We start from the raw sequence: 11,540 nt of genomic DNA on the forward strand, positions 1-11,540 counted from the left end.
GCATTCTAACAGCACCTTCACGTTGTATACATTAACATGGCTTGACATACATAAACCATCACAATATCAAAAGAATAGAAATTTATTCTACTCATTCATCATATCCTGTACATTCTACCAAGAAAGTGAACAAGAATAGAAATTTCTTCTACTCTACCACCAAGAAGGTGAACCTATAGGGAGCAAGTAAGGGTAAACATTAACAAAAGACAACCAAACATTGTTTAAGCTGTACACTCATTAACGAGAAACCATGACAATACTGCTTAATGCTAGTGCTGTTTACGCCAGTTAAATGTGTTCTAGTGGATTAGAAAGAAAGCTGCTGCCACTTCACTTACATTAGGTAGCTGCAAGATGTCTCATAAGAAACTTAATATTTACTTCATTAATCAAGTATTTTTTCAAAGAACACAGTAACCTAAATATGTAATTACATAGAACAGCTTACAACACGCTACCTGCCATTCATCTAAAGAAGGAATCATACCCCTGCATTAAGATAACGAGTGGAAGGAGTCACAAATGAGGTATGTTTCCAATTTTCCTTTGAATTTGCTAACTAATTACTTCTTGTACGTTGGATGGGAGATTCTCAAATATCTTAATACCATAGTACATAACTTTGTTAAATCCTAGTTAAGGATGCAAAGTTTACACAAAAGTTATATTTCTATCTTGTATTGATAGTGCAGATCAAATTTCAGGTTGAACTGATTTTTTCATAACCACACTGCGCCTTGATTATAATAACTCTGTGATTGTGGCAGTGGCTAACAGTGAGCCAACTGCCAATTTCTCTTGACACTTATGTGCCCGCTATAATGACTGATTTTTTAGGCACCACACAGCTTTCTCAGCTGTAGTACGATGCACAGGAAGGCGAGAGACAACTGTTGCCCTATTCACCATCCCCACTGATGTACTTCCCACTGCTGCTGACAATGACAGCAATAAAAGTAATCTGAATGTATGTTTTGCTCTATTTGCATTGCATGTGCAGCTCTTGCTCATTCTAAGTATGTGGAATGAGTATATAATGAACGACCTTGTGCAGCCATAGCTGTCTGTCAATCAAGTGGTTATTTTAATCAAAATTTAGAAGAAAACATGTGGCGGCAGCACCGTCCAACGCACGAAGGGCTGAACTACTGCACTGCCGACACAAGTAGGGGCAGCTGTACCGTTATGCGGAATTTCGGCAACGGTGCGTCGCACACCGGACCGCACGGGAACAAAGCTGCCACCAGTGCGAGCTAGTCGACGCGACGCGACACACGTCTCCCCAGTTCTTCCGCCGCGGACCACGTGCGTCGAGTCAACGTGACTCCGCCGTAAATGCGTACGCGCGGTCGTAAACGCAGTCGCCGTTAAATTGTCTTTCGCTTCTTCGCGGACGTTACGGCGCCTCCGGTCGCGCCAAGAGCAGAACATTCTGTGACGCGGCCTTTTGTCTCGCTCGGTCCACGCGGTCGCGCCACGGCTCGTCACTGGAGTGTACACCCTCCGGGATCGGTGACCGAGCCGTGCCGCCAGTGCAACGCGCCTATGTAGACGGACATTAGCGAAGTATATAATTTGTCATTTATTGTAACGGCAGGAAAAATAAATGTGTCCTGTCCAGAAACCGCTTTAGTCCTTTGTTGCCACAAAGCCTCTCCCATGAGCATAGTGCGTGGGCGCGGCGATAAATGCCGGTTCACTGCACATGAGCGACTGTAAGCGGAGATACAACACGTTCCCGCTTCACTGGTGACCCCGACGTGATCTGAGGCTAAAAAAACACGTGCTGACAAACGTTCGTCGGTACGAGAGACGTGGAACCGCGAGTAGGCTTGCGCGCATACGCCTGCGCCGAACAGTGCTCCGTAGTAATTTTTTTTTAACTAACTTTTTTTGTATTGTTTTTGTGTGCGTATATTTTGATCGCGGACTGCTTAGTGTTATTTTTTTTTTTCTTTTCGTGTGTTTCCCTTGTGTTATGTTCACTGTGTACTTTCCTCGTGTACGAGGATTCGACTCTGAACTAAGATGGCGACACTGGAGGAGTTGCAAAAGACCGTCGAAGAACTGCTCGCACGCAACACGAGGCTAGAGAATGAGCTACAGGCACGGACTACACGCGCGGACGCCGCGCAGCCGCAGACAGCTCAGGACAATGTTGGCGCGCAAATCCCCGCCACACCGACGCCTCCTACGACCGCCGGAACGCCGACAAGCGCTGGACGGGCATTGATCAGGTTGCCTCCCTTTTGGCCGCGCGACCCCGTGATGTGGTTCAGCCAGGTTGAGGCGGTATTTATGAGCAACCACGTGACCTGCGACCTGGCGAAATTTGGGCACGTGGTGAGCCAGCTGGACCAGAACTATGCGGCCGAAGTGCGGGATATAATCACCGCCCCACCGACGCAGTCGAGTTACAAACGGCTCAAGGAAGAGCTGATCCGGCGGATTTCGTCGTCAGAGGAACAGCGTGTGCACCAACTGCTGCGGCAAGAGGAATGCGGCGATCGGAGGCCCTCGCAATTCCTGCGCCACTTGCGGAGCCTCGCGCAGTCCGATATGGTGCCAGATTCGCTGTTGCGCACTATCTGGGTGCGCAGCCTCCCAGCTCAGGTGCAGGCAGTGATAGCCGCACAGACGGAGATACAGCTGGACGCCGTCGCTAACTTGGCCGACAGGGTGCACGACGCGCTGACAACGGCGCCTAGCACCGCGGCTGCGGCAGCTTACGACTCCGTCCCCCCACCTCCGTGGCGGCCAGCGCCTCCCGCACCCGCATCGGATGCCGACCTGCACCAGCTAGTGTAAAACTTGACCACACAGGTGGCAGCTCTCTCGACGCAAGTCGACCGGTTGGCGCGCTCGCAGCAAGAGGGCAGCACGCGCCGCAGCGGCAGCAGACCGGGCGACAGGCGGCGTGGCTCGCGCAGCCGGCAACGCAGCAACAGCCGCTCCAACGGTACCCCACCGACGTCACACCACGCACAAAGCGGCTACTGCTGGTACCACGCCCGCTTCGGCAACGAAGCAACCAGGTGCCGCGCTCCTTGCTCGCACCCAAACGCCAGCTGCGACCGGACCTAGGCGCACCCGGCTGCAATATGATATCGAAGCGTCTGTTTGTTGCGGAACGGGGGGCAGGCGTGAGGTACCTCGTCGACACGGGTTCGGACCTCTCGATCTTCCCCCGTTCTATGTTACGAGACCGCAGGCGGGCCGAGGCACTCTGCCTTACAGCGGCGAACAACTCCACGATTAAAACTTACGGCACACACAGCCGCAATATAGATCTGGGCCTACGGCGCACGTTCTCGTGGACTTTTACCGTGGCCGACGTCAATGAGCCGATCCTGGGCGCAGACTTCCTCGGCCACTACGGGCTACTAGCCGACATCGCAAACGGCCAGCTCATCGACGCCACGACTAAGTTAAAGATAGCGGGACAGCGCCGGCAGGCTGCACACTACAGCGTTAAACCCGTGAAGTGCCCCGGACCGTACGCTGACATTCTGGAACAATTCCCCGACCTCACCCGCCCAGCCGGTGCACCGAGAGACATCAAACATTCGACGGTGCACCACATAATAACCACACCCGGACCCCCCACATCATGTCGCCCACGTCGACTCGCGCCGGACAGACTCGCAGCAGCAAAGGCAGAGCTCGAGGCCATGCTGCGGCAAGGCATCGTGCGACCATCGAGCAGCCCATGGTCATCGGCGTTGCATTTAGTGCCCAAGAAAGACAATTCGTGGCGCCTGTGTGGGGACTATCGCGCCCTTAATTCGCGAACGGTGCCGGACCGATACCCAGTCCCACACCTTCAAGACTTCAGCTACGCCTTGGCGGGCTGCGCGGTGTTCAGCAAGATTGACTGCGCAAAGGCGTACACCCAAATTCCAGTGGCGCCCGAAGACATCGAAAAAACAGCCATTGTAACGCCCTTTGGGCTTTTCGAAAGCCTGTTTATGACTTTCGGTCTTCGGAATGCTGCCCAGACTTGGCAGCGGTTCCTGGACGGCGTCTTGCGAGGCTTGCCATTTTGCTTCGCCTACCTCGACGACATCTTGGTGTATTCCAAGTCGCCCGAACTCCACCGCCGCCACTTAACGACCGTCTTTCAGCGCCTGAGTGAAGCCGACATCGTCATTAACCCCGCTAAATGCGAGTTTGGCGTGACGGAAATTGAGTTCCTCGGCCATTTAATTACGCCCACCGGATCGACACCGCTACCGGAGAAAGTGAAGGCAATACAGAACATGCCGCGTCCGCAGATGCACAAAGAATTACGACGTTACCTCGGCATGTTGAACTTTTATCGTCGACACCTGCCCAACGCCGCAGCAGTGCAAGAGCCGCTGACTAAGGCGTTACAAGGTCCTACCTCAAAAGGAAAGACCCTCGTGAATTGGACAGACGCAATGGAGCAGAGCTTCACAGACTCAAAAAGGAATCTCGTGGAAGCGACGCTGCTCGCGCACCCGGTACATGACGCGGACTTAGCTGTAGTCGTGGACGCCAGCCAGGCCGCCATCGGCGCGGCGTTACAACAGCGCGTCGGCGGGAGTTGGCAGCCTCTCGGTTTTTTCTCTAAAAAGCTTTCCGATTCGCAACGTGCTTGGAGCGCTTATGACCGAGAGTTGCTTGCGGTGTACGCGGTCGTGAAATACTTCCGACCGTCCATAGAAGCCCGACAGTTCATCATTTTCACCGATCACAAACCCATTACCCACGCGTTCGAGAACAACCACACTAAGTGTTCACCGCGCCAACTCCAGCAGTTAGAGTACGTGTCGCAATTCACGACTGACATTCGACACATTTCGGGGATAGACAATATCGTCGCCGATTGTTTGTCCCGAGCGTGTGCCGTTATTTCACCCCCTGTGAACTTTGAGGACGTGGCCCAAGTACAGGAGAGTGACGAAGAACTACACCGCTTCCGTCACGACACTTCCAGCGGCCTGCAACTGGAGCTGGTGCCTGTCCCCGGCTCCGCACGGAAGATTTGGTGTGACACCTCAACCGGCACGCACCGACCGTTTCTCCCGGAGAAATTCCGACGCAGTGCCTTCGACCGTGTCCACGGACTGTCACACCCCGGCACCAACACCACTGCGACGCTCGTGGCTGCGCGTTTCGTCTGGCCCGGGCTTCGGAAGGACTGCCGCGAATGGGCGCGCACTTGCACGTCATGTCAGCGCGCCAAAGTCGGGAGGCACACCCACGCACCCGTGGGCACCTTCCCGGACGCGACACGCCGATTTGCACACGTCCACGTGGACCTCGTCGGCCCGCTTCCTCTCTCACAAGGCAAGCGGTACCTCCTAACTATGGTGGACCGCTTCACTCGCTGGCCGGAAGCAACGCCCGTCGCGGACGTCACAGCCGAGACCGTCGCCACCGCATTCGTCGACACCTGGGTGGCACGCTTCGGATGTCCCAGTCACGTGACAACTGATCGCGGCCGTCAGTTTGACTGCGCGTTGTTCACGCACGTCGCCAGACTGTGTGGCACCCGGTTACACAGGACAACCAGCTACCATCCGGCGTCGAATGGCATGGTCGAACGGTTCCACAGGACCCTCAAAGCCGCTCTAACCTGCCACGACACCTCATGGCCAGAGGCGCTTCCACTGGTGCTGCTCGGCCTGCGAGTCACGCCGAAGGAGGAGATCGGCGCGTCACCTGCCGACCTCGTTTACGGGCAATCCCTGACAATCCCGGGCGATTTTGTCGAAGATGTAAGACTCCCACACGACGCCGTGGCACCCACTCTGGCGGAACGTCTGCGCAGTCACATGGCCGGCCTCCGAGCACACGCACCGACGCGGCACGGCACCGGGAGGATATTCGTCCACGCCGACCTGCAGCGCTGCACGCACGTCATGTTGCGTACCGACGCAGTACGGCCACCTCTCCAACCGCCCTACAGTGGACCGCACCGCGTGATCGCCCGAGGAGACAAAACGCTGGTCCTCGAGTGCAACGGAAAGCCGTCGACAGTGTCAGTCGACCGCGTCAAACCAGCCTACGTCTTGCCCGCTCCATCAGCCACGCATTTCTTCGACCCGGCAGAAGATCTGATCACGGACGACACGCCCTCTGCGAGCGGTCAGACGGAACCCGCACCCGGAGCCGCCGGTGACGCACAGCCGCAGCCTGCTGTCATCGCGCCGCCACGTGCGCCTCCCACCACCACGCCCAGGCAGCTGGTACGGCCGCCCGGACCGCGCCCACCACAGGCGCACCGGTCGCCCCCACCACAGCCGCCAGCGGACTACGTCACGCGCGCCGGCCGCCGCGTCCGATTCAAACGGCCGTGCAGCGTCGCCAGCGCGCCACGACACCCAAACCGGCAATCACGCGTCTGAGCCGCCGAACGCCGTCAGAATTCGGCGCCCACGAGCCGCCGTCCGCTGTAGAGACCCGACCTCCAGCTGCAAGTGCCTTCGGCCGGTAACTCCAGTCGAGCGTTCGTCACAGCTCCTGGACCCGCGTTCGCGTCTTTTGCCTCCGCCGCGTCGGGCGTTGAGGCCGGATCGGCACCCGCGCCAGCTTACCTCATTCGCGTCTCCGTCGAGCTCCGGACATCGCGCACCACACCGTCCGGCTTGTCCGTAGTAGCTCCCGGACCCGCGTTCGAGTTCCGACGGTACCGCACTCGCGCAAGCGCCTTCGAGACGTCACCACCCATGACCTGCAACGCGCGCCTTCACGAGCATCGCTACGGACAGTCGCAGCCAGTGCCTGCTGCCGCTGTCACTAGCCGCCAGCGCGAGGACACGCCCACCGCACGCTCGCCGGTCCGGCGCGCTGACGTCACGGGCCGCCGCCCTTCCGACGCCGACCGACCCCCGCCAAAGCTGCCGCACTGCCATCTCGCAGTGCGCGAACTTTAAACACACGCGCGCCATCGAACGATCGCCGCGTTTTCGCAGCTACGGAGCTCCGCTCTCCAAGGGGGGATCTGTGTGGCGGCAGCACCGTCCAACGCACGAAGGGCTGAACTACTGCACTGCCGACACAAGTAGGGGCAGCTGTACCGTTATGCGGAATTTCGGCAACGGTGCGTCGCACACCGGACCGCACGGGAACAAAGCTGCCACCAGTGCGAGCTAGTCGACGCGACGCGACACACGTCTCCCCAGTTCTTCCGCCGCGGACCACGTGCGTCGAGTCAACGTGACTCCGCCGTAAATGCGTACGCGCGGTCGTAAACGCAGTCGCCGTTAAATTGTCTTTCGCTTCTTCGCGGACGTTACGGCGCCTCCGGTCGCGCCAAGAGCAGAACATTCTGTGACGCGGCCTTTTGTCTCGCTCGGTCCACGCGGTCGCGCCACGGCTCGTCACTGGAGTGTACACCCTCCGGGATCGGTGACCGAGCCGTGCCGCCAGTGCAACGCGCCTATGTAGACGGACATTAGCGAAGTATATAATTTGTCATTTATTGTAACGGCAGGAAAAATAAATGTGTCCTGTCCAGAAACCGCTTTAGTCCTTTGTTGCCACAAAGCCTCTCCCATGAGCATAGTGCGTGGGCGCGGCGATAAATGCCGGTTCACTGCACATGAGCGACTGTAAGCGGAGATACAACACGTTCCCGCTTCAAACATAATAATTGTTTATCACTAAGACTGCCGAAGGTTCACAAAAGCATTGAACAATAGCCACAAAAGTTTTTTATTATTGTCCCACTAACACAATCTGAGAGGTGCTTTAAACGAAATTTCCAGAAATTGCTGTCAGACCCCTTTTGTATTATTTTTCAATCTTTATTTACCAAGACCAGTTTTGAATCACTATCATCAGATGGTACATATTTATAGCAGGTGTGAACTGTACATATTTCTAACTGCATTCAGTGCATATATGTTTCTTTCTCTTGCGACAACTACATGAGCCACAAGAAAGCTGCAAATATGATATAAATATATACCATCTGATGATAAATCGCTTGTTAACTTAAAACCAGTCATGGTAAATAGAGACAGAAGAATAAAACCAAAGACAACTGATTGCTGTAAACCTTTACAAAAGTTTAAATCTGAACTGAAATTGCTGCTTCTGGCAACTTCTGCTCCAAAGGTGGATGTGTAACAAAAACCTTGCGGTATAAAAATACTACAATGATTGCTTGTGCTACTTAAAAGTAGATGTAAACATTCTGTAACAGTAACATGGGCAGTGACAGAGACCAGTATGTTCATTATCATTACTTTTCAGCCAATAAGTTAGCTGGTAATCTGTAAGTAGCCAGTATGTAGCTATAAACAAAGACACAGAGTGTAAATGTAACGTAATTTACACCATTTTGATAGAAACAGGCCAATGGTCCTTGGAACACAGCATTATTTTGAAGTAAGCAAAACACACACAAACTATATCCGAAGGCCACGAGACTCAGAGAGCCATAGACACGGTTTCACAGGTAGATGCCGTGTTTCTTGACTTCCACAAGGCATTCGATACAGTTCCCACAGTCGTTTAATGAACAAAGTAAGAGAATATGGACTATTAGACCAATTGTGTGATTGGATTGAAGAGTTCCTAGATAACAGAACGCAGCATGCCATTCTGAATGGAGAGAAGTCTTCCGAAGTAAGAGTGATTTTAGGTGTGCCGCAGGGGAGTGTCATAGGACCGTTGCTATTCACAATATACGTAAATGACCTTGTGGATGTTCACTGAGGCTTTCTGCAGATGATGCTGTGGTGTATCGAGAGGTTGTAACAATGGAAAATTGTACTGAAATGCACGAGGATCTGCAGCGAATTGACGCATGGTACAGGGAATGGCAATTGAATCTCAATGTAGACAAGTGTAATTTGCTGCAAATACATAGAAAGATAGTTCCCTTATCATTTAGCTACAAAATAGCAGGTCAGCAACTGGAAGCAGTTAATTCTATAAATTATCTGGAAGTACACATTGCCGACCGAAGTGGCCGTGTGGTTAAAGGCGCTGCAGTCTGGAACCGCAAGACCGCTACGGTCGCAGGTTCGAATCCTGCCTCGGGCATGGATGTTTGTGATGTCCTTAGGTTAGTTAGGTTTAACTAGTTCTAAGTTCTAGGGGACTAATGACCACGGCAGTTGAGTCCCATAGTGCTCAGAGCCATTTGAACCATTTTGAAGTACACATTAGGAGTGATTTAAAATGGAATGATCAAATAAAGTTGATCATGGGTAAAGCAGATGTCAGACTGAGATTCATTGGAAGAATCGTAAGGAAATGCAATCCGAAAACAAAGGAAGTAGGTTACAGTACGCTTGTTCACCTACTGCTTGAATACTGCTCAACAGTGTGGGATCCGTACCAGATGGGGTTGATAGAAGAGATAGAGACGATCCAATGGAGAGCAGCACGCTTCGTTACAGAATCATTCATTTAGTAATCGTAAAAGTGTTACGGAGATGATAGGTAAACTCCAGTGGACGACTCTGCAGAAGAGACGCTCAGTAGCTCGGTACGGGCTTTTGTTAAAGTTTCGAGAACATACCTTCACCAAAGAGTCAAGCAGTATATTGCTCCCTCCTACGTATATCTCGTAAAGAGACCATGAGGATAAAATCAGAGAGATTAGAGCCCACACAGAAGCATACCGACAATCCTTCTTTCCACGAAGAATACGAGACTGGAATAGAAGGGAGAAACGATAGAGGTACTCGGGGTACCCTCCGCCACACACCGTCAGGTGGCTTGCGGAGTATGGATGTAGAAGTAGAAGTAGAACAAAATCAGTGTATATAAAATGATCTACTTCTCAATTATAAAAGGTAGATTGGTGTAAAGTCATGACTCCACCTGCCTGCTTCAACCAGTAATGCCATCAACATGGTGTACAGTATTTCAAACACATTCAATATGGTGACCACAGTACCACTCATTACAGCTGCGAACAAACATAAATAGCATGTGAAGTATTAACTCCAACAATCGAATGAAACTAATAGGACAATCAAATGAAGAGGACAAACTAAATAAATAAGAATAAGAATAACGACATCGCTGCAAAACAAATTTTTACCCAAAAATCAAACACACAGAATCCTCTAACTTAATAAAAAAATTACAAAAATGAAAACTGCTGGTGTTGTAAATTTCATGTGACCTATATATATATATCAAATACCAGTAACCCATACAGAACTCAAAAACTCAACACAATTTTCACTTGAGCTAGACAGTACCAACAAAGCCCTCGATACAAGGTACCAACCACTCTAAAACATGGTATTGCAAATTTCACTTCACCCACAAAGCTCAAGCAAAGCCCTAGATACAACACTTTCACTTACTCTATCTAAACCAAAGTTCTCAGTACAACAAACCAAACCATGTTCACATGACTAATATCAGAAATGTATCCTAAACAATGATGGTACCAGTACCCATGATACCTACCATTAACATTCCAACAATTACCGAACACTAACAAGGAAATCCCGAAAATTCATGAAAACTTTCAGCACCATCAATTTCAGCATACACAAACAACTTCACCCATTGCAACAAACAATGAGCTTCTTATAAATATCTGTATATTCTTCACAACAGAAGAAAAAAGAATAATATTAACTCTCTGACCACAAGAAACACACGGCACTGATATTTCCAAACATAAAAATGAAACCATCAGCTAAAATATGCAAATTCAAAGTGACTCACCAGAAAGCCAGCACAAATTCTTTCAATACCAACATGGAACGTTCAATTCATGTCAAACTACTTACTAAAAAACATACATCACAGCAGAGAGGCACCAGATACTACAGCACACAATCTAAAAAGACAAAGATTCAAAAACATCAAGGCTCACCATGACATTACGGGACAAAGGAGGTGAGTGTAGCATCAGCACCTGACCTTGTGCAAATAAACTGACGTTAGCCTCCGGTAGGAAATAGTGATGAGGCAATGACTGCCAATTGACAAGAAAACATGACTAAATTATCAAGAATGAAACTTAATTACTGCTGGAACATTTGTTCAGAGTTTGCATGTTTTTGGTTCAACCCAAGAAGGCCAGTACTGCCTGCTTTGCAATTAATGAGATCTTTCTCACTGTACTGGTCCACAAACAGAATACTTTTATTCAATCTGTGCTACAGCATCTTCTTTCCAAGCATCGCAGCTAGATCCAAAAATTGTCCATTCTAACATTGAAATTCTAATACTTACATCCTGAACCATTTACTCCCTAGTGGTACTTACGATTAATAATGAAGAATGAATTTACTAGACATTTATTTGATTTGCGAATTTTCTGAATGTCAGGCGAGACATTCATATGAATCCTTGCTTGCTATTTCAGCATCTTGTTTTGGAAATGCAAATTTCCCATTGTATTTCCGGTTTTGCTGCATTTTTTTTCCTGTTTTAAGAGAGCTTCATAGCTGTATACTTCAGTGACTAAAAATAAATTTCAACAACTCCATTACTTAAAGGCATGTTTAAACGAGAGTTAGGTCTACATTTGAAGAAACCTACCAACAGCCACTACCATAGTATTAAGTTGCATACTACACGGCTAT

The 11,540-nt window shown here is 50.7% G+C and overlaps 1 protein-coding gene across 1 annotated transcript; it reads left to right on the forward strand.

Moving 5' to 3' along the window:
* Positions 1–5,336: 5,336 nt before the first annotated feature.
* Positions 5,337–6,377, forward strand: LOC124719855. The gene has a single exon (XM_047245039.1). The coding sequence runs from the start codon at positions 5,337–5,339 to the stop codon at positions 6,375–6,377; it is 1,041 nt and encodes a 346-aa protein (XP_047100995.1).
* Positions 6,378–11,540: the final 5,163 nt, after the last annotated feature.

The sequence above is a fragment of the Schistocerca piceifrons genome, chromosome 11 (assembly GCF_021461385.2).
Source record: "Schistocerca piceifrons isolate TAMUIC-IGC-003096 chromosome 11, iqSchPice1.1, whole genome shotgun sequence".
In the NCBI taxonomy this organism is placed as follows: domain Eukaryota; kingdom Metazoa; phylum Arthropoda; class Insecta; order Orthoptera; family Acrididae; genus Schistocerca; species Schistocerca piceifrons.